Source organism: Oncorhynchus mykiss, chromosome 26 (genome assembly GCF_013265735.2).
Source record: "Oncorhynchus mykiss isolate Arlee chromosome 26, USDA_OmykA_1.1, whole genome shotgun sequence".
Lineage (NCBI taxonomy): Eukaryota > Metazoa > Chordata > Actinopteri > Salmoniformes > Salmonidae > Oncorhynchus > Oncorhynchus mykiss.
The window spans coordinates 32,218,593-32,246,409 of NC_048590.1; the positions used below are offsets into that span (position 1 = coordinate 32,218,593).

The 27,817-nt window shown below is 42.3% G+C and overlaps 1 protein-coding gene across 5 annotated transcripts; it reads left to right on the plus strand.

The window, feature by feature from the left end:
* Positions 1–475: 475 nt before the first annotated feature.
* LOC110506644 (anoctamin-5) lies at positions 476–27,796 on the plus strand. Of its 5 annotated transcripts, XM_036963549.1 has the most exons (22): positions 476–808; positions 922–952; positions 1,868–1,890; positions 15,797–15,867; positions 17,762–17,869; positions 18,500–18,568; positions 19,568–19,852; positions 19,953–20,072; positions 20,189–20,304; positions 20,878–21,012; positions 21,399–21,504; positions 21,802–21,862; positions 21,980–22,131; positions 22,233–22,307; positions 22,427–22,655; positions 22,913–23,091; positions 23,230–23,327; positions 23,525–23,646; positions 23,785–23,990; positions 24,170–24,372; positions 24,568–24,673; positions 24,873–27,796. In XM_036963549.1, the coding sequence occupies exons 3-22, from the start codon at positions 1,872–1,874 to the stop codon at positions 25,095–25,097; spliced, it is 2,685 nt and encodes an 894-aa protein (XP_036819444.1). In that variant the 5' UTR covers positions 476–808; positions 922–952; positions 1,868–1,871; the 3' UTR covers positions 25,098–27,796. The 5 variants fall into 5 exon arrangements, with proteins under 5 accessions (XP_036819444.1, XP_021442095.2, XP_021442096.2 ...); XM_021586420.2 differs by lacking the exon at positions 1,868–1,890; XM_021586421.2 differs by lacking the exon at positions 922–952.
* The last annotated feature ends 21 nt before the right edge of the window (positions 27,797–27,817 follow it).

The window sequence follows — 27,817 nt, forward strand, 5'->3', positions numbered from 1 at the left end:
TTTCCCCCTTTTTCTACAAAAAATAACGATAGAAAGTATGTTACATTTTAAGAACCATCACCCATCTTCAATTAGTACTGTAATCTGTCAGAGAGAACATCTCTTGAATAAAAAATAATTATATTATAAATCAATTTGGCCTAATTCTAATTCTATATATTATTTTATATATATATATATATATATATAGCAGTTTGCTTGGTGGACTGTGTTTCTTCACATAGCCCAAATTGAAGGAATTGAGTAGGCTAGTCAATTAGGCTCATATGGTTAGGCTGTACAAAATATCAATTCATTTGGTGAGATTTGAAGGGTTTTCAAAACCATACAAAATTGCCAAACATCAAGTTTGAGGCCTTTCACATGGGTAGCATAACCCTCACAGACAGAATTCCAATGCATGATGCACTAATTTCCAAGCGCTACTTGTGTGAATAGGCTACTTCTTTAAGCACAATGATTTGCCGACAGAATGTGCTTGATTTTGCCACTCCCCTTAAATATGTATAGTGGCTAGAGAAGCAGTATGAGTGCAATCATAATATGATAGGATATGTCAAGACAATTTCGGGGCATTCTTTCAGCCAATAAATGCCCGAAACGTTGATTTTGGTGTGAAACCCAAGCCTCAAACTCAAATACAGTGTGGCGAGGATCGAGTCGTGGGGTGGCATCCTCTCTCTCAGTCCTCACTTTCCTGAAAAAGAAGCTCCTTCCTTGTAGTCGGTGGAGATGAGAAGAATAACGGGAATGGCAAGGGAGGAAACTTTGATCGAGATGAAGAGCGCAATGGATTCGCAGATTGGAGGTAAAGAGCACATTCAGAGATTAGCCGATTTTGGTAATATACAAAGTAAACGTAGGCTATACCATAATCTTTGTTTTCATTGGCTATTAACAAGTTTACTATTGCGCTTTCAGAAAATGTTCAAGGAAACACAACCAACTAAAGGTTGGTTCTATCAGTTTTGTGACTGGAACTACCACTGTCTATTATTTGGTTTTGGAATAATGTTTGGCTAATGGTTTACTTGTGTCTGTGCCATATGTCACTATGTAAGTGTGCTACCTAGATAAGAGGTACATACAATGTTTAGCCTAAAGATAAGCACATTTCAGGGAATTTACATGTTATTTATAACAGATTATGTTTCGGGAACAGTTCCATGTGTTTGTACAATTGTACAATTAAATGTATAGTTCTGAAATGACTGAAAATACATGTGGTGACGTCATTCACATGCTGACAGGTCTACTGGGAGACAAATTTGAAGTTTGAGAAACTGACAAATTAAAGTAACTGTCCAGTGTCTCTATCTTTATATGCAATATGACCAATAATTAATTGCAATATGAGTGAAATAGTTGTCCTTCCAAAAAATGGCAATTAAGTGTCTTGTGTTTTCTGTGTTGGAATGGTGTGGGCATAGCCCAACAACAGAATGGTGTGGGCATATACCGGTCCCAAAACATATTTACACTAGTAGACTGCTGATTGGCCATCTAGGATGACATCATCCTCTGTAAGGAAATAACAAGCATTTTTGAAACGTCTGTTTGAGAGACAGGTTTGAGGTGGGGTGTTTTTATAGTGTTTTTTCTCCAATTTATGCTTTGGCCACAAATACGAGTCAGCAACATTATTTGGGTATGAGTTATCAGAATATGACCTTTTTAAAGAGATTTTTACTGGACAGTTACTTAAAGCCCATTGCAGAAGTCTGTAAAATGGCATGTATTTGGCAATTTCTTTGTTGATTTATACATCAGCATTCAAAGTGATCAGTATTGACCCCAAATAAGTTCAATATTATTCATAATGATGTAATTTCCAAGCAGGTTTGTGATTTTTTTTTTTTAATTGCAGATGGATGTCTTATTCGATGGAAGGTTCGTCTGTTGTGCTAATGTATAGGCCTAGTAAAGCTGATGCAAGCGGCACTCTGCTTATCTATATCCCTTTATTGAAAATTGACAGTATTTGTCACTCCACACTGCACAAGGAATGTCGCTTGAAACTGGCTATTGTTGTATATATGCCCTCCCTTTTAAACACCATTAACTGCCCCATAACTTCAGTATTGCTCTCAGTATTGCTCCCCTACGTCCCCCCTTAATGTGCTCCTGTGTGAATAAGCTGTGTCCTATGTTCATGTTTTCTGTAAGATTTCATGGCGAAAAGGAAACAAGTTATAGGTAGACATCTGCAATGGTGTGCTAACATACATTCCCAATAAATGGCATGGGATTGTCCTTAACTGTCTAATCATGGATTTGTAAAATCCAACACAAATTGGATTGCTAATTGTTTTCAGTTATTCCCTAGTTTCAGGATGTGTCAAAGGGTGTCAGTAGACCTCTAATCCATATCTATAACCTTTGCTTTGTGTGGTGCCACACTGTCCCAAGGTAATAATCACATAATTACACACTAGAGACCAGATAGTTGTTAACATTAAGTGCATGAACACTTAAACACAATTATCTGCTGATTGGCACTCAAGGTAGAGAGACTATCTAGACAGGGAATATACCATGATGCTATGGACTGACTGAGCAGTCACTCACTGAAGAGACCTGTAGGGAGGAGTTAGACTGTAACAGTACTACTCTTTTTCCAATTGTGCTTAGTGACAAATAGACATACACGTCAGAATATATGCAGAATATATTACAAGATCACATTTGTTATAACAAAAATGTCACATTTTCTCACAATTTGTGAGAATGTGGCAATGTGCCTATACAGAGTTGCCCACAGACCCAACTTGGTCTCCAAATACAGCCATCCACTGCATAATGTGTTAAGCTGTCATGGTAGCAAGGGTCCCTCTATGAAATGTTGCTGGTTGAGAGATAGAAAATGTAGAGCTGTTGTGGGTAATAAATATATTGAACAATTACAAATGTTCCTTTTGTTAAAATGACTTTGTAGGCTACAATTTATTATGTATGGCTTCACAGAAAGAAAAGTACTTGAGCATTCATAATGTTGACAGTAAAGCAGTTTCAATAATGCCACAGTAAATATGGTTTTGAGATATTGTTACATCCGTCTCTCCTCTGCTGGGAAATTAAGTGAGTTGGAGCAAGTTCATTGATGGATGGAAACAGTCCAGCATCCTCCCAACCTCTCTCACACTGTTTACATCCCTCTTAGCATCTCACCCCTATAGGGCGGCAGGTAGCCTAGTGTTTAAGAGCGTTGGGCCAGTAACTGAAAGGTTGCTGGTTTGAATCCCCGAGTTGATTAGGTGAAAAATCTGTTGATGGGCCCTTGAGCAAGGCACTGAACTCGAATTGCTCCTGTAAGTCACTCTGGATAAGCGGGTCTTCTAAAACGTAAATGGAAACCGTAAATAGAAGATTCCTCAAACAAACTCTGCTGTCCATTTGACTTATTTTGGTAGTACGGAAACAAGGCCAAGCGATGTGGTTCCACTATCTCTGAGCAATAGGCATTTATGCTCTTAATGTGAAGTAAGTTGACTGAGCAGGTTAATTTAAGGACAATCTGCCACTTGCCCTTTGGTGGTAAGGCTCCTTGTTAGTAAAGATCCACAGTATGGCTGACTCCCCACAGTGGGTCTAGATAGTGTGGAGTTCTGTGTTGATAGACTGCCCTTTCACACCAACAAATTTGTGTTGGGTGTTATCAGGTAAACCCTTCCTGCACAATAACAAAACATATCTATTTAAATGTGCGTCTGTGTTGTGGATCACCATGTTGACAGTTTTATGTAGGGACTGAACGTGAATAGACTTCAGGTTCATCTGCATCTATAGTACAGTTCTATTACAGAATCATTTATTTTGATAGTTATATTACCCACATGCTCACACTGGCTGCCTTGTTATGGCTCTCATGGCTCTAAATCATTTAAATTGTAAAAATAGTTGTACTGAAAGGTTCTGATAAGGCACTGTAGTATTATCAAATACTAGGCCTGCTATTCTACAAACAACATCTCTCACTATCACAGTAAAACCTCTATTCATTCAAACTCAATGCTTCAAGTGATGAGACCGAAGCCTTTCATAGTGTGTTTCCGTTTCTGCATGCCTAATTGGTCTTGATCAGGGGCAGTCCGGCACAAACTAGGCCTAAATAATCATCTTTGCATTACAGCACTCACCCTTAATCATTGATGATCTAAAAGAAACGTATTAGATAGTTGTGTGGAGGGCAAGCCAGTGAATTCATCTTGGCTCACAGACTAGGGGGAGCCCCGGTGTTGCCATGGAAACTAGCTGAGTAATTATATTTTCTCTTTGATAGCTGAGTTAGACAGACTGTGGGCAGAATCTGAAAATCTGAATATTGGCGTGAGGGTTAACCCACTTCTCATTTCTGTTAGTGCACTGGATGATAAAAAACATTATATGTCTGGACTTTTCTCCTTTCACCTCCATTTGGTTATTATCCCTTCTTTGGCCTTCCACAATTACATTTCAATGGCCATGAGCAGATTAATATATAAATCTTGAATAACATTGATCGATGCACTTGATCACAGTGGGCTTTGTGATTGTGTTGCTTTGTGGGTTTAGGAAGCTCTGTGCCAAAGCATTTCATGTTCTATCTGTGGGTTAACCTGGGCATCACATCTGATTAGGCTAACAGGCAACAAGCTACGAAGAACAAAGAACAACAGTTTGTTTTCATGTACTCTGCCATATCCTCAGTGGCGATTACGCAGTAAGCAACAAGGCCAAACAGGGGGGAGATGAGGAGAATTAGGGGAAGGACAACATCTGTAATATTCTAACATTTCTACCCTTCCTCCTTATGCAAGAATGCCTCATTCAAACAGTATATTATTAGAACGATGACATTTCATGTCTGTTTTAGAGAAGATAAAGTATGAATTCTGCTATCTGCTCTGCCCACGATCCCTCGCTGGGAGGGGCACCGGGGTATTGGTCCACTCTACTGATCTAACTTTCAGGGTTTTGTCAAGGCACAGTTCCCGTCTGGGACAAGGCCTATTGTATCCTGGAGATAAGAAAGGAGATTTTGTTTGTTCCATGTGCAGAAAGTCATCAACAGACGATGTGAGAATAGGGATACAAAACAGCTTTCCAACTGGGCAAAAACTGGTTGAATCAACATTGATTCCACATCATTTCAACAAAAAAATGTAATGTGGTGACGCTGAATCAACGTGGAGAACTGATTGGATTTTTTAAAAGTCATCAACAAAAGGGAATTTAATATTTTCATTGAATTTACAACCTAAATCCAATGACATGGTGTTTTGTTGATTTCACTGTTGAATTCATGTTAATTGACAACTCAGCCAAATGTAAATCAAAACTAGATGTTGAAATGACGTCTGCACCCATTGGGGTTCTACCTTTAGCACTGGGAGTATGTCCTCCCCCTTAACATAGACCCTATGCTGCTTCATTTAAAACATGCTAAATAAAATGTACTTAAAATCCTGAAGTTAGCATTTGGTGACTTCAGCAAGGTAAACAAAGGCAAAGCATGGATTGGTCTCTCTTCCTACAGGGTAAGGAAACCAATGTAATTTCAGTGAGGTATCCTGTATGTTGTATTTCCCCTGAGAAAAGGAACTTGGGGATGATGTCAATAGTTAGGCTATTGGAGCCAGGAGTCATGTATTATTGAGTCAGTCAAAAGATGCCAGTCTGATATGTCATGGTGCTATTTTTAGTTGGAGCTACAAGGATGATAATAGTTTAGACATAATAGGTCACATCAGGCCATGGTAGCAACATAGGGACATTGTTGTGTATTCATTGTGTTTCCTAAAACACTAACATCTTTCAACAATAGGATGTATGTTGCACAAGCCTCACATGCTGGCCTTCTAGATGATCCATCTGCTGTATGTAGGGCCATAAGACATATGGCCGGTTATCTTACCATGTTAGTCAGGAGTGAATGAGAATGTTGTGAATGTATGTGGCCGACAGTGTTTCCCTGATAAACTAATCAGCTCTAGTTATGTGGGGGATGAATGACACATAATGGGCCACTGATTTCCATTTAGTACTTATTGACTTACAGTATATACAGACATATTGGAATGCTTTAACCTCTAGTCTAGAGATCCATCTAATTAAATAGCTAGCAACAGGGTACAGCATCACTGTGCAGCATCACAATGCCTATTATAAACTGCCATTTTATCTGTTATAAACTGTCCTTCTATCTATTATAAACTGTGAGAATCCCTGGCCTAACATGAGATGAGACTGAAGCACTTTTTTAGTTCATCAGAGAACAATTTCTCCTTCATCAATAAGCTTTCTCTGGTAGAGCCAACTGTAATATGATAATGATGCTCAGAGCCCTGGGTATGGACACCACCCTGTGCAACTGGATCCTGGACTTCCTGATGGGCAGACCACAGGTTGTGGGGATAGGCAACAACACCTAATCCGCACTGACTCTTAACATGGGGGCCCCCAGGGGTGTCCTCGGCCCTCTGCTGTACTTCCTGTTCACCAACGGCTGTGTGGCTTTGCATGACACCAACTCCAACATCAAGTTGCTGACAACACCACGGTTGTAGGCCTGATAACCGTCAATGATGAGTCTGCCTATAGGGAGGAAGTCAGTGAACTGGCATCAGCAAAACAAAGGAGTTGATTCTTGACTTCAGGAAGCAGAGGAGGGAACATTCCCCAATCCACATCAACGGGACTGCAGTAGAGAGAGTCACTAGTTTTACATTCCTCAGCATCCACATCACAGAGGACTTGTCATGGACCAACAACACCACCACTCTTGTCAAGAGGGTGCAACAGCGTCTCTACTTCCTAAGATGGCTGAAGCAATTTGACATGCCACCCCAGGTCCTCTCCAAATATTACAGTTGCACCATCGAGAGCGTCCTGACTATTTGCATTATGGCCTGGTACGGTCGGGATTTTCTCAGGCCAGACTGCAAGCCCCTTCAGAGGGTGGTGAAGACAGCCCAGCACATCACTGGAACCGTGCTGCCCCCCCCCCCCTCCTGACTCTATGAAGGAGGGTCCGAGTGGGCATCTAACCTCGGTGGCGGCTCCGGTTCGGGGCGTAGACCCCGCTCCGCTTGCTGATCCCTCCGCTTCCGTGGAACCGGACCGTGGATCGTCCCCGAAGGAACCAGACCGCAGACCGCCACCGGAGGCTCTAGACCCTCTTCCGGACTGTGAAACGTCGCCGGAAGCTCTGGACTGGGAACTGTCGCCAGAAGCTCTGGACTGGGACCTGTCGCCGGAAGCTCTGGACTGGGACCTGTTGCCAGAAGCTCTGGACTGGGAACTGTCGCCGGAAGCTCTGGACTGGGAACTGTCGCCGGAAGCTCTGGACTGTGGAGGCGCACTGGAGGCCTGATGTGTGGGACCGGTACAGATGGCACCGGGCTGATGACACGCACCTCAAGGCGAGTGCGCGGAGGAGGCACAGGACGTACTGGACTGTGGAGGCACACTGGAGTTCTGGAGCGTAGAGCTGGCACAACCCGTCCTGGCTGCATGCTCATTTTAGCCCGGCAAGTGCGGGGCGCTGGCACAGGACACACTGGGCTGTGAAGGCACACTGGAGACACGGTGCGTAGAACCGCATAACATGGTTCTTGAACAGTGACAGACACCCCAGGATGAGTGCGAGGAGGAGACACAGGACGCACCGGACTTGGGAGGCGCACCGAAGGCCAGATGCGTGAAACCGGTGCACATATGACACCAGACTGGTGTCACGCTCCTCAGCACGCCCGCTCTGCAGCGCTCTCAACGCCAGCACCTCTCTCCGGAATCTTGTGTCGAGCTCCGCACTCGACTCCGTGACTGGCTCTGGTTCACCCTCGGATCCGCCGACCACTCCGTGTGCCCCCGCCCCCAAAAAATTGGGGGGCTGCATCTCGTGCTTGCGTCGAGTCCTATATTCCTGGTCTCGTCGCCGTTCCTCTCTCGCTGCCTCCGCCTGCTTCCATGACAGGGTCTTGTCCCCTGCCATTACCTCCTCCCAGGTCCAGGATGTCCTCCACTCCTGGGCACTGTTACGTCCGTCGTTAGAAGGAGACCAAAGCACAGCGTGGTAAGCGTACATCTTTCTTTATTAAGATGAACACCAACAAAAGAATACACAAACGTAACGTTCTGCAGGCTACCTAGTAACTGACAACGATAGACAGCTGCCTCTGATTGGGAACCATACCCGGCCAACAAAGAAATAGAAAACTAGAATGCCCACCCAAATCACCAAATAGAGAAATAAACAGGCTCTCTAAGGTCAGGGTGTGACAACTGAGCCATTTACTTTATGTTCATAATCTTATCTTTTCTTATTTCTTATTGTTGTTGCATTGTCGAGAAGGAACCTGCAAGTAAACATTTTGTTGGACGTTGTATGCCATGTGTATCCTGTACAAACGACTAATAAAACTTGAAACATGAATAACAGGGGATGCCCAGTAGCTGAAACAGAAGAGGAGAAGGTTCATTAGAGGAAAGTAGCCTAAAGCTCAGGCCTCGTATTACCATTTAAATCACTAACCAGATTGGCTTGGTCTGATGAAATACATAATTTACCAGGCTGTCTAAAGGTTTATCTTTATCACTGGAAAGTAGACAGGTGCCACCGGTGGGAGCAGGTGACGCAGGTGCTGTTAGATCCTCACCAGCATCAAAGTGACAGCTTCTTTATGGCACAAATAAACTTGAATAATGTATTCCTGTCCTCACACTGCCACTTGCTGTGATTGAGCCAAACAGAGAATATATCAAACATATTTAACAGCTGGCCTGTTTCTTTGAGGCTAGTATGTCTGTGTCAGTGGTGGGTGCAAAAACAGAGAGTTTTTCTGCTACTCTAGATGTTATAATTCAGAATTTGTGTATTTGTGATATCATAAATCCATCTATCAATGTCCAGCAGCATATTGTTAAGCAGACTAACCCCTTTGTCCCGTGTCTCTCCTCTGAAGAAGATGGCCCTGCTGTGCTGACAGCATTCAGGATGATCCTATTAACAGGTACTGGCAGATGAAAGGCTTAATGTGACGCCAGTCTGTCCATCCATCCTTTCATCATCTCCTCTCCAAACCTCACCTCATAGTGAGTGGCTGTGTCTGTATGTACTGCTGTTGGTTACTCTGAGGCTCGTACTGTGCTTGTACTCTGCTCAGCCTCCCTCCCTTCATGCCAGTGGCTGCAGAGCCAGTGTGAGTCCTTTGGTCCTGTGTGAGTGAGTGCAGGAAATTACATTTCAAATCCAATACGCTACATTAATTGAATTTACCTACACCATATTTGACATTTAAAATATATTTTTTTTGTGTAATTTTGTTGGGATAATTTAATCTATGTGTATGCATCTCTCTGTGGATTATTTTATATTTCAGAAAGGGAAACATGAACAGAAACCTGCCAGATCTCTCCCTTTATAAAGAGCTAAGGCTAACTATGTTGGTAACCAGTTTATATAATAGCAATAAGACACCTCGGGGGGTTTGTGGTATATGGCAAATATACCACAGCTAGGGGCTGTATCCAGGCACTCTGCATTGCCTTGTGCATATCAACAGCCCTTAGCCGTGGTATATTGGCCATATACCACACCCCCTCGGACTTTATTGCTTAAATGAATGTGAGTTATTCATCACTCCAGACTACCCACTGAAGGTACTGGTAGGTCAGCTACAGTAGGAGGAGATGTTCTCTAGGATTTCATCAATGGGGTTAACAATGTCAGTTTAATTTAGCGTGTGCTGGAGACTACAGTCGTGTCATCTTCACTAGTGGATCTCCTACCATCTGAATGTGGGTCTAGTTCCAAGAGGTGGTACACTACATGACCAAAAGTATGTGGACACCTGCTCATCAAACATCTCACTCTAAAATCATGGGCATTAATATGGAGTGCGTCCCCCCTTTGGTGCTATAACAACCTCCACTCTTCTGGAAAGGCTTTCCACTAGATGTTGGAACATTGCTGCGGGGACTTTCTTCCATTCAGCCACAAGAGCATTAGTGAGGTCGGGGACTGATGTTGGGCGATTAGGCAGTCGGCGTTCCAATTCATCCCAAAGGTGTTCGATGGGGTTGAGGTCAAGGCTCTGTGCAGGCCAGTCAAGTTCTTCCACACCGATCTCAACAATCTTCTGTATGGACCTTGCTTTGTGTACGGGGGCATTGTCATGCTGAAACAGGAAAGGGCCTTTCCCAAACTACTGCCACAAAGTTGGAAGCACAGAATCGTCTAGAATGTCATTGTATGCTGTAGCGTTAAGATTTCCCTTCACTGGAACTAAGGGGACTAGCCTGAACCATGAAACACAGCCACAGACCATTATGCCTCCTCCACCAAACTTTACAGTTGGCACTATGCATTGAGGCAGGTAGCGTTCTTCTGGCATCCGCCAAACCCAGATTCGTCCGTCGGACTGCCAGGTGGTGAAGCATGATTCGTGTTTCCACTGCTCCAGAGTCCAATGGCGGCAGGCTTTTACATCACTCCAGCCGACGCTTGGCATTGCGCATGGTGATTTTAGGCTTGTGTGCAACTGCTCTGCCATGGAAACCCATTTTATGAAGCTTCTGACAAACAGTTATTGTGCTGACGTTGCTTCCAGAGGCAGTTTGGAACTCAGTAGTGAGTGTTGCAACCGAGGACAGACGTGCTTCAGCACTCAATGGTCCCGTTCTGTGAGCTTGTGTGGCCTACCACTTTGCGGCTGAGCCGTTGTTGCGCCTAGATGTTTCCACTTCACAGAACTTACAATTGACAAGGGCAGCTCTGCAGAAATTGTAAAAGGTGGCCTCCTATTATGGTGCCACGTTGAAAGTCACTGAGCTCTTCAGTAAGGCCGTTCTACTACCAAAATTTGTCTTTGGAGATTGTATGGCTGTGTGCTCGATTTTTATATACTTCATACAACTGGTGTAGCTGAAATAGCCGAATCCACTCATTTGAAGGGGTGTCCACATACCTTTGTGTGTGTATTTATGTGTTAAACCATACTGTGGTAGTTTTATTTGAGGATATGTGTTCCCCATAGTATTCATTTTTGAAAACATTGAAAAATGTGTGTTGCTTGGGTGCTGAGGTGTATGTGAACATATATATACTATACGTATACTATACTGTGTGTTTCTGCATGTGTGTGGATGTGCTGCTATCTGTAAATGTCTAATAAAAGTGGCCTTGTCTGTCTTTGGTAACACACTCCCTCTCTCTCCGTGTTTGCTCAGCTCGGGACTGTTAGCAGTACAATCATCACAGCTTGGCACAACTTCTGTGACCTTCATAGGGGTTAGGGAGGCTTGTGCTCAGACTCATCTGGCTGGCTGGCAGTCTCAACATCATTCCTTCCTCATGAGTTGTCTCTATAATTTACCTCTCAGCTGTACAGAGCTGCTCCCTCAAGCCTCTCATTGGCTTGCAAGGCACTCAGTAAAAATCTGGTTCTTAAAAAATATCCCCCTCATCCAATGGAAGAAAGGCTCAGGGCAGAACAAGTCCTTCCTGTGGTAAACTAGATTGTGTTATGTCTGAGGGAACTACAGGGCCTCTGACTGGGCTGCTGCCCCCTCCCCCATCCCTCCGTGCACGTAGAGGCCTAACCTCCCCCACGGGGAGTGCTTGTTTCCCAGCATTCAGAAATAACCAGGAGGCAGGCAGCGCTGCAACATGAGCACATTCCCTCTAGCAGGGTCTGCCAGGCTGGGGGAGTGCTCTGCTCTGCTGCTGGAATGCTGTGTGTTTCTGTTTGTGTGTCTCCAGATGGAAAGTGTGATTTTATGATAGTGGGTCTTTATAGGTATATGTGTTTAGTTCTTTCCCCTGGTTTTATGTCTGAGAGCTCTTGGGAGAGTGAGTGTCTTCATGTCTATTTCACCATGCTGTTGCCCTGAGGGCAGTCCATGTCAACGCAGTGTTGTGTTGGGGTGTTCTGACATCTGACCACAACACAGTTCCACTGACAGACTAATGCTGTTTTCTTCACATCAGCAATCCCTGCTCTCAATATAGAACTATTGTGTAATAGGAGGGAGACCGACTTTATCATCTGCAAAATCATTGACAAATCTATAGAGAAGGAATGTGGATGGAAACAGAGGAATGGGTCATGGGATTTCATGTAGTGTATATGGGATTTCATGTAGTGTATCTGATGACATTACAAAGTAATTGTTGTTAAATAACATAGCTTTATTTTTCCAGGATTCATTTAACCAGTTGACTGTATGTAGTGAAGGTATCATACACAGTGAACAAGTTTGACAACATACACTAAATATGAACATTTATCTCATTAAGACCTATTAGGCTAATTGGTGTGATGAAGCTGGAATAATTACGCTTCTGGACTAGTGAAGTAAAATATTTAGACAAACAACAATCTCTCTTAAATAAATGAGTAGATGCACATACAGTGCCTTGCGAAAGTATTCGGCCCCCTTGAACTTTGCGACCTTTTGCCACATTTCAGGCTTCAAACATAAAGATATAAAACTGTATTTTTTTTGTGAAGAATCAACAACAAGTAGGACACAATCATGAAGTGGAACGACATTTATTGGGAATTGAAAACTTTTTTAACAAATCAAAAACTGAAAAATTGGGCGTGCAAAATTATTCAGCCCCTTAAGTTAATACTTTGTAGCACCACCTTTTGCTGCGATTACAGCTGTAAGTCGCTTGGGGTATGTCTCTATCAGTTTTACACATCGAGAGACTGACATTTTTTCCCATTCCTTCTTGCAAAACAGCTCGAGCTCAGTGAGGTTGGATGGAGAGCATTTGTGAACAGCAGTTTTCAGTTCTTTCCACAGATTCTCGATTGGATTCAGGTCTGGACTTTGACTTGGCCATTCTAACACCTGAATATGTTTATTTTTGAACCATTCCATTGTAGATTTTGCTTTATGTTTTGGATCATTGTCTTGTTGGAAGACAAATCTCCGTCCCAGTCTCAGGTCTTTTGCAGACTCCATCAGGTTTTCTTCCAGAATGGTCCTGTATTTGGCTCCATCCATCTTCCCATCAATTTTAACCATCTTCCCTGTCCCTGCTGAAGAAAAGCAGGCCCAAACCATGATGCTGCCACCACCATGTTTGACAGTGGGGATGGTGTGTTCAGCTGTGTTGCTTTTACGCCAAACATAACGTCTTGCATTGTTGCCAAAAAGTTCAATTTTGGTTTCATCTGACCAGAGCACCTTCTTCCACATGTTTGGTGTGTCTCCCAGACACACCAAACATGTGGCAAACTTTAAACAACACTTTTTATTTTTATTTTCATCTTTAAGAAATGGCTTTCTTCTTGCCACTCTTCCATAAAGGCCAGATTTGTGCAATATACTTGTTGTCCTATGGACAGAGTCTCCCACCTCAGCTGTAGATCTCTGCAGTTCATCCAGAGTGATCATGGGCCTCTTGGCTGCAGCTCTGATCAGTCTTCTCCTTGTATGAGCTGAAAGTTTAGAGGGACGGCCAGGTCTTGGTAGATTTGCAGTGGTCTGATACTCCTTCCATTCCTTCCAGCTCTCTCCAGCACTCCTTCCAGCTCCTTGGGATGTTTAAAGCTTGGGAAATATTTTTGTATCCAAATCCGGCTTTAAACTTCTTCACAACAGTATCTCGGACCTGCCTGGTGTGTTCCTTGTTCTTCATGATGCTCTCTGCGCTTTTAACGGACCTCTGAGACTATCACAGTGCAGGTGCATTTATACGGAGACTTGATTACACACAGGTGGATTGTATTTATCATCATTAGTCATTTAGGTCAACATTGGATCATTCAGAGATCCTCACTGAACTTCTGGAGAGAGTTTGCTGCACTGAAAGTAAAGGGGCTGAATAATTTTGCACGCCCAATTTTTTTGTTTTTGATTTGTTAAAAAAGTTTGAAATATCCAATAAATGTCGTTCCACTTCATGATTGTGTCCCACTTGTTGTTGATTCTTCACAAAAAAATACAGTTTTATATCTTTATGTTTGAAGCCTGAAATGTGGCAAAAGGTCGCAAAGTTCAAGGGGGCCGAATACTTTCGCAAGGCACTGTATCACTATGTAATTTGTACATTGTAAATAGTTTTCTGTTAGAGGCCATCCTTAGACCTCTGGGCACAGACCACAGTTCAAAGTACATTTTTTATTTACATTTGGTTGAGTTGTCAACTAACGTGAATTCACCATGACATTGGATTTAGGTTCAAAGGTAGGTGAAATAGAGATGAAATTCCCTTACGTAGATGTCTTTTTACAAATCCAATCAGTTTTCCATGATGATTCAATGTCATCACAATAGATTTTATTTTCTTGAAATGATGTGAAAACAACATTGATTCAACCAGTTTTTGCCCTGTGGGATAGATACAAGGACTGACCTTCCAAGATATCAACAATATAGTTTTAACCATGTTATGAGGCTATACAGTGTTTGTTTACATTTACAATATTTACAAACATTGGATTAAAACTCATTTATGTTTTGGGTTCTGATGGGGTTTGACAGTTAAACTAAGCTCATGCGGCATTTTAAAGTAATATCCTTCAAGAATCAATGGACTCATATACAGTATATCATTATACTAAGTCCAAAATGTATGTCCAGTTGAATTTGGAAGTTTACATACACCTCAGACAAATACATTTAAACTCAGTTTTTCACAATTCCTGACATTTAATCCTACTAAAATTCCCTGTCTTAGGTAATTTAGGATCACCACTTTATTTTAAGAATGTGAAATGTCAGAATAATAGTAGAGAGAATGATTTATTTCAGCTTTTATTTCTTTCATCACATTCCCAGTGGGTCAGAAGTTTACATACACTCAATTAGTATTTGGTAGCATTGCCTTTAAATTGTTTAACTTGGGTCAAATCTTTCGGGTAGCCTTACATAGGCTTCCCACAATAAGTTGGGTGAATTTTTTGACATTTTTGGACATTTCTCCAAAAAGTACGATCTCTGTCCCCATGTGCAGTTGCAAACTGTAGTCTGGCTTTTTTTATGGCGGTTTTGGAGCAGTGGCTTTTTCCTTCCTGAGCGGCCTTTCAGGTTATGTCGATATAGGACTCATTTTACTGTGGACATATATACTTTTGTAGCTGTTTCCTCCAGCATCTTCACAAGGTCCTTTGTTGTTGTTCTGAGATTGATTTGCACTTTTCGCACCAAAGTACATTAATCTCTAGGAGACAGAACGCGTCTCCTTCCTGAGCGGTATGACGGCTGCGTGGTCCCATGGTGTTTATACCTGCGTACTATTGTTTGTACAGATGAACGTGGTACCTTCAGGCGTTTGGAAATTGCTCCCAAGGATGAACCAGACTTGTGGAGGTCTACAATTATTTTTCTGAGGTCTTGGCTGATTTCTTTTGATTTTCCCATGATGTCAAGCAAAGAGACACTGAGTTTGAAGGTAGGTCTTGAAATACATACATTGGTACACCTCCAATTGACTCAAATTATGTCAATTAACCTATCAGAAGCTTCTAAAGCCATTACATCATTTTCTGGAGTTTTCCAATCTGTTTAAAGGCACAGTCAACTTAGTGTATGTAAACTTCTGACCCACTGGAATTGTGATACAGTGAATTATAAATGTCTGTAAACAATTGTTGGAAAAATTACTTGTATCATGCACATAGTAGATGTCCTAACCGACTTGCCAAAACTATAGTTTGTTAACAAGAAATTTGTGGAGTGGTTGAAAAACAAGTTTTAATGACTCCAACCTAAGTGCATGTAAACTTCTGACTTCAACTGTAGCAACCTGAAGATTGCCCCTTTCAACTCATCTCTGCTCGTGTTTCTTTTCTCTACACAGAGGAATGTAATGGCCAAAGTCATAATAACTCTATAGAGGACGGAGGAACACAGCTACCTGGACACACAGAGGTGAGTTTCACACATTTCACTGTAAGGTTGTATTCGGCGCACGTGACAAATAAACGTTGATTTGAGTCCCATGACCCAATGTTGACCTGCCTGGACACTCTCCTTTCCCTCTACATTAACGTATCCCTGCCCTAGATGACTTCCCAAGCTCTCTGTGCTGTAATGCAGCAGTGTTCTGCAATGCAACGGGCAAATTAATTGAAAGCTACAACAAACAAAAAACACATCATATTATTTGCATGATAAAGGTTCATCGCTGTAAGAAATGTATGATTATGTGCTTGTTTTTAGTCTTCCTCCACATGCTTGATTGATCCTCATCCGTGATCAATATTCTTGATCAATAGTGAGTGTGTATTGAAAAGAGGTTGTTTTGCATGCCTTTGTGTACCTTGCCTATGTTGGAAACAACTGACCTCTTTCTACTACAGTTCTCATTGTTCAGTCACAAGACCTCAGTGTCTCTCAGAGAGCTCCTCTCTTTATCAGATCTCCCCAGGCAATAAGCACAAACTAAAATACTGCCTACAGAGAGAATATTACTGTGTCTGTTATGAGTCTGTGTCTGTGTTCTCTATCCAGCATTAATCTGTTGTTCAAGAACGAGGGAACTTGAACATTTTCTCTCTCACTCATATTCAAGCGTGCTTTGACACATGAAGGTGGAAGGCCATACATTTCAAATTGTTCTAATATGCTTTCGCCAACCTAATTCTGTTGATGATCTTGGGAATTGTATGCTGTATCCACACCCTGTTTCCTTCCTCCCTGTTTGTGGGTGTGGGGGCTGATAAACAAAAAGGGGAGGGGCTCTGTTTCTATTCCCGGCCACAGTGTGTCCTCCAGAGCCAGGATACTGCTGAATTTAGGGACACGCCTGTGTTTTATTGCTAATTGGACTGAAGCGCTTTTCCTCCTAGTCACATGATGAAACTGACCCCACACAATCCTTTTTCACAAATGAGGTTCAAAAGATGATGTAATACCTGGAATAGGTGAACATAATCTTAGCCGATTGGATCAAGAAAAGCCATTTTCCTCCACTCCAGGTCCAAGGCTGTGTCGATAAGGTTTTCCCCTCTGTCGTCCTGACTGCAGAGCATAGCACTGTAAATACTTTGCTGTACCCCTCAGGTAGAATAAACCCAGGAGTAAACAAACCTAGTTGAGAAACAGCCTTTAACCCACTGTAAATACTTAGCTGTACCCCTCAGGTAGAATAAACCCAGGAGTAAACAAACCTAGTTGAGAAACAGCCTTTAACCCACTGTATATACAATTTCACAAGCAGTTTTCTTTTTAACAAGGGTGCAGTATCTCTATACTAAGACTTAATCCTGCATATGCTTAATATGCTTATAAATAAACTGGAGTGTGGAGTGTAGATGCAAACTGGAATGTGGATCATTGTGATTGAAGAGTATTGTCTGTGCCAGGTTTGGGGCTTGAATCAAGAAGTGGCTGTATACTGGTCTGGGATGATTTGAGAATATCAAGACTAGGTTTAACGTTATTATTAAAAACAAAAAGTTCATTTCAGGCCCTAGTACAGTATGTACCTCTTTGCTTGCCATAGTTGAGGGCTACGTTTAGTATAATGATAGGCATGCCTTCACTGGAACATTTCCAGGATCCACTGCCTCCTAACTCCTATTCAAGTTACATAAGACAAATCACACAAAAGAGAGAAAGTCCACAATCGTTACAAAATAAATCTGTTTATTTAATTTTGGGCGTGTCCAAAACCATATACTAAACTACTACCATGTACTTTTAATGTGCTTCTAACGTACATCGTCACATTCAGCAAGCAGATGTTCTCTGTTCATAGGAGGAGGAGAGAAATAGTTTCTGTGGGTTAGTGTTCTGACACTCTTCTCTGTCTGCCCTCCAGACTGACAGACTACAGCAGAACAAAGACACTGTGTTCTTCAGGGACGGGGTTCGCAGGATTGACTTCATACTGTCGTACCTAGATGACAAGGATGGAGAGAAGAAGCAGGTGGGCAGCATAACGCACCATCATCAACACCGTGACAGAGAGCATTGTGTGGTTACAGAGAGACACATGGCAGTTAATCAACACGGACATGACAGCACAGAGCATTAACCTTGGAGTGGTCAGGCTTGCTTTGAGCCTGACTGGCTTCAGTAAGAACACAGATATTTTAGTTTTCCGTTGCAAAACGTTTTGTCACAGTAAAGACAGTGTCTGGGGTCAACTGGCCACGTGACCATGACTCATAATCAGCCTGAATCAGGCCGGTAAAGAGGAGAAGGTGGCTAAAAGGAAGTGGCTGACAAGTTCCCAGTGGTTGAAACTTTGTTGTTGGGGTAATTGCATCACCTCTTTCTTGACAGAGAAGCAAATATTTCATGCCACAGACAGACCATAGACAGATCACATTTCATTATTACCAGGCCCTCTAGCTTCTGATTTTTGGACTTTGAGAGCTTCTACAAGAACAAAATGGATTATGAGAATGAATGAGGAAGTAAGAATACAAGGATGGATGGAAGGATAAAGTAATAGCAGCGATGATAGATGGGGAGATACAAGGAAAAAGGCTTTTCTGCCCTGGTCCTTGCTATTGCTTAAAGTGCATGTGTGTCTGTCTCTGTATTTGTACAGGAGAGGAGGAGGGAGTTTGAGGCCAACCTTAAGAAGGCTGGACTGGAGCTTGAGACTGAGGACAAATCGGTGAGTTACCCAGCCGTGGCACGCTGGTGTCCTCTAGTGGTCATCATGCAGCAGCACATCACATTACTGCAAGGTGGGGCATATCTCAGCAGAGCTTTCTTATAGGGGAATTCCACTCAACAGTCTTCTTTCCTAAGTGGTAGAAGGGTGTTTAACGTATACTGAGTGAACATTAGGAACACCTGCTCTTTCCACGACATAGGTGAATCCAGGTGAAAGCTTACCTTATATGATCCCTTCATTCAATGTAGGTGAAAGGGAGGAGACAGGTTAATAATTAAAGAAGGATATTTAAGCCTTGAGACAATTGAGACATGGATTGTGTATGTGTGCCATTCAGAGGGTGAATGGGCAAGACAAAATATTTGAGTGCCTTTGGATGGCGTATGGTAGTACGTGCCGGGTGCACAGGTTGGTGTATGTCAAGAACTGCAACGCTGCTGGGGTTTTCACACTCAACAGTTTCCTGTGTGTATCAAGAATGTTCCACCACCCAAAGGACATCCAGCCAACTTGACACAATGCAGTCGTTTACACCACCACGTTTACACCACCACCTCCGTTGTTATTGACTGGAGTCCTTGCAAGAAAAGGGAACAAAGACTGAAATTGGTCTATACATTGACAGAATTTATAGAATTGCATGAACATTTGCTTTAAACCTGCAACCTTCTCTCCACTTACAAGAGAGGTGTGAACATTGGAGTCAACTTAAAGTCCATGCCCCGATGAAATGAGGCTGTTCTGAGGACAAAAGAAAATAACTCACTATTAGGAAGGTGTTCCTAATATTTTGTACACTCAGTGTTTCTATGTTTTCTTTACACATTTTTAGGTGAAAATGTGTACTATATTCAAATGGAAAATGTAGAAAATATTATAAATGTTATATAATTATTAAATGTACTCAATATTTTCAATGATTCCTCTGTTTTTTGCTTAAATGGTATGGTCAGTCAAACTGCCTCTCTCTGTCCTCTCTCAACTCATTCCTCTTAGGACTCAGATGATCTGAAAACGTACTTCCTGAAGATCCACGCCCCGTGGGAGGTGTTGGCCACCTACGCTGATGTGCTGAAGATCAAGGTTCCCTTTAAGGAAAGCGACATCCCCCACGGACAGGACGTTCCACTGGAGTGGCTCTCCCGACCGTTCCGCCTGCCAGAGAAGGTGATGCGCCCACAGCCTGACTACTTCACCTCTCCATTTGATAAGGACAAGATAGACTTCTTCCTCATCAAAAACCAAGACACCTTCTTCCCCCCCTCCACACGCAACAGAATAGTGAGTACAGTATCTTAACACAGAATCCAGCGACACACACACACACACACACACACACACACACACACACACACACTGATCTGATGTCCCTTCCTGTCAGGTGTACTACATCCTGTCTCGCTGTCCGTACCATAAAGAGGACCGCAAGGAGACAGACAAGAAAGGTATCAAGCGGTTGCTGAACAACGGGACCTACACCTCAGCCTTCCCACTTCATGATGTAAGAATCATGTGACGCCCCACCTACATCACATCAACATACTCACAGTAGATGTGAGGATGTCAGATGTATTTCTAAACTAGAGCTGATTATTCTCCTGTCCTCTATGCTGTCAGTGTCGATACTGGGAGAGGAACACAAATGAGCAGTGTGAGAGCGAACGCTACCACCTCTATAAGAATTGGGCTAGGTTCCTCTGTTTCTACAAGGAGCAGCCCCTCAACCTCATCAGGTAAGACAACATCGGTTTGGACGTCGGTTACATTTCCCCTATGCATAGACACAAAGACACGTCTATAACAGGGGGAGGGAGTAGTAGATAATAGTAGAATGCACAAGGTACAATTTCTAAATAGGGTAGTACATCATCAGTTCCTCTTATCATGTCAGTCATTGCATATCTTAGAGAGCTATTTATAACTTGTCAGAAATGTCAGCTGACGTTTTTTATTTAGTTTTTTTAGCCCATAGATATTGTTGTAATAATTGTTGTCACTCAAATATCACATGAACACACATTAGACATGACCAAATGTATAGAATTGCATGAACATTTGCTTTAAATCTGCAACCTTCTCTCCACCTACAAGAGAGGTGTGAACAGTTTATATCATGAACAGTCCCTGTGCCCATAGAAATAGACGTGGTGTGTGTGCATGCGCAGGGGAGAACAAGGATGTCCCCCAATGATGGAAGGGGGGCCCCCGAGATAAAAAGTTTGGGAACCCCTGATCTATAGCACCATGCAAATACTAAGTGTCCCTACTCCCTAATGCCAAATAAGTTATGTCTGTGTTGTTAACAGGAAGTATTATGGGGAGAAGATTGGGATCTACTTTGCCTGGCTGGGCTTCTACACAGAGATGTTGTTCTTTGCTGCGGTCATGGGGGTCATATGTTTTACTTATGGTGTGCTAAGCTACGATGATAATTTAACAAGGTCAGTACCACCAGGGGGCAGAAAGGTGCCTTATTTGAAAAATAGGAATACAGTTGATTGGCTGCATTTAAACAGGCAGCCCAATTCTAATATTTCGCCAAATTATTGGCAGAAGATCTGATATTGAATTATTGGGCTGCCTGTTTAAACACAGCCTTTGAATCATGCCTAAGTGGGCTATCATACACACACACACACCTAATGGTGTGTAGTCAGTATATTAATAATAATTGTGTAAAAAAAATGAAATCTTTGTTGTTGCACATCCAACAGTACACTAAATCACACAACTTTGTCAGTCTATACAGGACATGTAAAGTCACATCATATCAAATGTATTAATGTTCTTTCCCACTTTCTATTCCTCCTATTTATCTCTCCCACAGTAAGGAGATCTGTGACCCCAGCATTGGAGGGAGTACTGTGATGTGTCCGCTGTGTGATAAGAAGTGTAGTTACTGGAAGCTCAACTCCACGTGCCTCTCATCCTGGGTAAAGGAACATACACATTTTATTCTGTCATTCAGTCACAACGTCATCTTTCCTAAAATGGCTAATCATAATCTCTTGACGATTAGCCATTACATCTAATTCTTGATGGCTCCTCACACTTAAAGAAATTATGCGTGATTAGCTTATTGTTATATTGTTTAAACCATCCTGTCAATCAAAGCCAGTGAAATCTCCCATGCTGAGTGTGCAGTATGTCATCTTGCTATGGCCAAAGCACAGCATGTCATTTCCTCTGGGTGGTTAGGAGCTCATCCTGTCCCATGTGCCCTCTTCCAGCAATCCCATCTGTTTGATAACGAGGGGACAGTGTTCTTTGCCATGTTTATGGGGATCTGGGGTAAGTGTCTGTCCACTCTGTTGTTACTGTATTAACCTGTTGGAGAATTACAGTACATCCCCTGTGAGGGAGACAGACGGTTACTGTTAGAGTGTAATGACCCTGTCGGTTCTGCAGTGACTCTGTTCCTGGAGTTCTGGAAGCGGCGCCAGGCCCAGTTGGAGTATGAGTGGGACCTGGTGGATTTCGAGGAGGAGCAGCAGCAGCTCCAGATCCGCCCGGAGTTTGAGACCAAGTGCACTGACCAGAGACTCAACCGGATCACCCAGGTACGGGATGCCAGCTGGTTATTACACACTGCTTGTGTGAAAATTCTAAAGTGTTCAATGTAAACTACTGACTGGGCTTTCCGTTATTTGTTATTGTGCAGGAAATGGAGCCATACCTACCCCTCCCCAAAAAGTGTGGTCGCTTTTGCCTCTCCGGTGTTACTGTTCTGTTCTGGGTAAGCCAACATACTACATCAACTCTGTGTGTCTGCAAGCATTTGTTCGCCAGTGTGCAGTATACTGTATGTGTGCTGTATGTGTGCACTGTAGCATGTGGATTTTGTATTCTCCACAGATGCTTCTGATTGTGGCCTGTATCACTGGGGTGATAGTCTACAGGCTGGCTGTGTATGCAGCCTTCGCCAGCATCATGAAGGACAGCCCCACTAAGAAGATCCATCTGGTGGGCTCTCTCATCACCCCGCAGCTCGCTACCTCTGTCACCGCCTCCTTTATCAACTTTATCATCATTATGATCCTTAACTTCTTTTATGAGCGAGTGGCCATCTGGATCACTGATATGGGTGAGGAGGAGTAGCTCGCTATCATGGCTATTAGATCAGGAGGAGCAGGAAATGCAGGGAGATGGAACACAGATGGCACATCAAGTTAAAGTGATGTTTACCCCAGGTCACATTAACTACCCATTTCCTGCTCATTTAAATAAATAAAAATCTCTCCTTTAAAAATTCACTCATACCTCAGCAGTACTTTGCACCCAATAGTTTAGGTAGCTGGTGTGCCTTGAATGCCTTTGACCTCCAACTACTTGCTCCAACAGAAATTCCCAAGACACATCTGGAGTATGAAAACAAGTTGACAATGAAGATGTTCCTCTTCCAGTTTGTCAATTACTATTCTTCATGTTTCTACGTGGCCTTCTTCAAGGGGAAGTTTGTGGGTTACCCAGGCAACTACACGTACATGTTTGGCAAATACAGCAGGCTGAGGAACGAGGAGGTGAGCTTTGTCACACACCATCTACAGTATATGAACACATTTTACTATATGAAACTCACACCTTTTGAAGAATAAACTACAGTATTTATGTTTGGATCTCAAACCTAACTGTTAAACACCCACTGCAACTTGTCCCAGTGTGACCCAGGAGGCTGTTTGATTGAGCTGACCACCCAGCTGGTGATTGTCATGACAGGGAAGCAGGTGTGTGGGAACATCCAGGAGGCCCTACTACCGTGAGTTTCACTGACCTCTGTGCTACTTCTGATAGACTGTGAAATGTACCTCGATGACCTTTCAGTTGCATATCTACTCCACCATTGGGTGTGAACCAGCTTGAACTTGTTAAAGATGTCCGACATTCAGTATGTAATTTGTACACGTGCCCTCCTCAGAGTTCAGTATTCTCTTGATCTATATTATATCCTGTCAGGCTGCTGAGGAACTGGTGGTGCAGCAGGAAGGCCCGGAAAGACCAGTACAGCCGCTGGGAGCAGGACCACGACCTGCAGAACTTCAGCCAGCTGGGCCTGTTCTATGAGTACCTGGAGATGGGTAAAAAGGCCCTTAACCCACTTCACTCTCTTCCCACATAGACAGGAGACTATGTATGGCTGTTCATCAACATTCTCTCTCTCTATATATATTTGTCTCTCTCTCTCTCTCTCTCTCTCTCTCTCTCTCTCTCTGCAGTAATCCAGTTTGGCTTCATCACTCTGTTTGTGGCCTCTTTCCCCCTGGCCCCCCTGCTGGCCCTCTGTAACAACATCCTGGAGGTCAGAGTGGACGCCTGGAAGTTCACCACCCAGTTCCGCCGGCCTGTGGCGGCCAAGGCCCACAACATCGGAGCATGGCAGGAGATCCTCAATGTGGTGGCCATCTTGTCCGTTGTCACCAATGTGAGTAGGATTAAATGTTATTAAGCTGTAGCCACGTTGTTGTTATCAAGTGTTCAAATCTATGTCTTTATTGTTAAACAGGCCCATTTTATAATTCATATATACTGTATAATCAAAATACAATAATTCAATAGTTCAATGTGTCTTGGATCCCCTCTCATGCTCTCTCATCTCCCCAGGCATTCATCATGGCCTTTACTTCAGACATGATCCCCCGCCTGGTCTACCTGTATGCCTACCACCCTGGCTCTGAAGCCACCATGAGTGGCTACATCAACAACAGCCTGTCAGTGTATGACATCTCCCAGATCCCTCTCCTCAGTATGCCCGAGGAGGGGGCGATTCCTGCCTGGTTCAACAGCTCCTTCATCACCACCTGCAGGTGGGAAGCGACTGCAATGCCAGGCCACTCACTTGCACATTTAAATACCCTTTGTCTTGACTTCACTTGAAGTCTTGACTATGGAGCTGTGATTGTATTAATCCAGATGTTTACAGACGACAGTTCAATGCTTGGGGTTTAGCACTAGTGTATGCAGTTGTTGTGTCCCAACATTAGTCCTATATGTTGTCTCAGGTACCGTGACTACCGCTACCCTCCAGGCCACCAGAGGCAGTACTCCCACACTATGCAGTTCTGGCACATCCTGGCAGCCAAACTGGCCTTCATCATTATCATGGAGGTAAGACATCCAAAATATGTGTATGGAACACAGCACATCTCTCCACTCTAAACCAGCAGGTGCTCTCTCCATTATATACAGTATGCAACAGAGCCCAATCTTTGCTATCACTGTCTTTCAACATGTTATCATCTGTACTTCATTAGGTGAGTGTGTGATAATGGTATGCTCTGTAAAAACCCTCTTCCTTTCCCATCAGCACGTGGTGTTTGTGGTGAAGTTCTTTGTGGCCTGGCTGATCCCGGATGTGCCATCCGAGGTGAAGGCTCGGATCAAACGGGAACGTTACCTCATCCAGGAATACCTGCACAACTACGAGGTTGAGAAGCTCAAGATCCAGCTGAGTCAGAGTTTTATCATTGAACCCAAACCTGGGGTCTGCACTGCCACCGACATGCATGACGTGTTATCAGAGTGCCTGTAGGCCCCAAATCAGTAACTCACACCCACCTGGCTAACCTAACTGGGAGGGTGTTGCTGTGAAGGCTCCTCCACTGAAGGCAAACATACGTACAGTAAAGGGCTTCTGTCAGTGGTTGCAATCCTATCAACTGTTTATCTTTGTTTTGTTATTTGTTCATTTTCTAATTTCAACCTTTTCTAGCAGATTTCAACCTTTTCGCCTATATTAGGACTTTCATTGGAGGCAGGGACGGAATAATTTGATCGATGACCCCATCTCGTCACCTTTTCTCAGCGTCCAATGCTGTTGCAATGCAAGCTCCTATTGTTCAGCTTGCTTCATATCTTCTGTGCAATGATGTTTCTTGCAACTGATTCAGTCATTCAGTGCCAGTGTTGATTGTGATGGGATGTTATGGAATCCTACAAAAGTATGTGCCAACTTGTTAAATGCTATTGGGATTCATGATATTGTACCAGACAATATACAGCTTCTTGAAAAAAATGTAATATAATGCTCACCTTATCCACAATGTCATAATATGTTACTAACATATCCAGCAAAGACTGCCAAAGATATCCCATGGCTTTTATCGGCAGCTATCTAATGAATTACCTTTAAAGTCATATGCGTGTTTGATAGAATGTAACATATAAAATCTAATTTATTTGCCTTCAAGTGTTGGCATGTTATCTGCTTCAATTTGGCTGTAACTGGGCTACATTAAATGTGATGTGTTTTCCTTTCATTAATGTAATGTATTCGAAATATTTTCATGGGAGTCAATGTAAAAACTGTCAATTAAAGGCCCAATGCTACCGTCTGTATATCAATATCAAATCATTTCTGGGTAACAATTAAGTACCTTACCGTAATAGATTTCTATAAAAATTGGCTAAAATCGCTTTTTATCAAAAAAACTATTTTTTCAATCAAGAATTTTGCTAGGACTGTCTGGGAGTAGTCTGAGTGGGGAGGGGAAAACTCAAAACTAGATGTTATTGGCAGAGGTTTGGAACTCTCTTTGTTTTTGGTCTATCAACCAATTTACCACATGGTGATGTCACCATGGAAAGCTGAAACTCCCATCCATGCAAACCTGATGATTAGGAAGTCCTGTGTAGATTGTATGTTCAACCAGCGATTATCAGGAATTAACACTGATCACTTTTTTTTCACACTTTTAGAGTGTTAATTTCATCAGCTGTTGTAGAATTTCAATATAAAACACAGGGGGAAAAAGCATTTTGACTGTAGTGGCCCTTTAAAATCTGTTTCTCTCAGCTGGGTAATGATAGATAGAGATAGTGTAATGGTCCAAGACGGTAATACACCCATGTCTACTGTATATATGTTTGGTCTGATAGAGCCCTTTCCAGTGGATATAATCTACACTCAGTTTGAAATGTTTTGAGTGGCATATTAAGTCAAACCAGACAAAATATTAGCCCTGTTTTTGGGGTTGCATTCTGCTTCCTTGTTTAGATTTATGGCGAGATATGCAACTTGTATGTGTGATTTCTTCTGGTGTGGGACCCAAATGTGTTTTTGCCTGTGTTACTTGCACATGTATCTATCTGCTCTTTATTTGGACACTTATCAAACTCATTGTAAGCAGGAAAATCAGATTCCTCAGCCCTGTTAGTCATAAGTTAAGTTGATCATTCCTATCTGCTTTTCAGTCATACTCTATATCTGTACTCAGTATCACAATGGGAGGCCTTCTCTTTTTAATTTTGATTTAGCACAGAGCACTTATATGGGACAGGTTTTATTTAGCCCATGAGTCTTTCAGACAGAAAACTCCTCTACATTATTACTGTTTAATGTCAATCATTCCAACATGTCTGGATGGTCTCATATTAAAAGGAAAGTTGACTTTAGATTACATGTTTCAAAGCAATTGTTATGAAATTCAACTTCAAAAGGAACTGTAGCTTATTGAATAGATTTCAAGTTACTGTAAAGTGAGTTGTGCAAGCAGAGGTGTTAGCTATACAGTATATAGACTCAGAGTATGCATCACAATCTCGTGTCCCATAGACATTCAATGTAAGGAAACATGCATCATTTAACCTGCATAATGTCCCCTTTACAGCAATCAGTTCACACTATTTTATCACAGCCTGTATACACATGAAAAATGTTGGGGTATGTACAGTAGTTGCCATATTAAGTTCAGTAAACAAATCACTTATTTAGATTGTTGTACAGATTACATTTGTAAAGTATAGTTTGCTCAATGTAGGATTAGGTCTTATAATGCAGTTAATTATGTAATATATTGATCCGATTTTATTTGTAGGCTTTTTCTAGGTTCATCTGTTTTGAACTAATCTGTTTTGTAAATGTTAATAGCCTCTCATGCTGATGGTGGAAAATATACCCCTGGACGATTTTACTTGGTATAACTTCAACTTCAAAGTCACGTACTACATCACTATCTCAGGCATGTCCTTTTTGCGTACAGGGTGGAAGCCACAGTACATGACCAGCAGATCAATGCCTTAAATGTCTATGTTTACTTTTTGGGATGTACTTCAAAAACAATAACTTTCTATTGTTCTATTCCTATGATGTTTCACAACTCATATGTTTTAAAATCATAGTCTGTGTTATCTAAATATGTTGTGTCTTGATTGTTTTGCATGAAAGGCTATTGAACTTATTAACAACATTCTGATAATGTCCTTTTAAATAAAATATTTCAGGATTTTAAATGTGTGCACTACAATTACTGT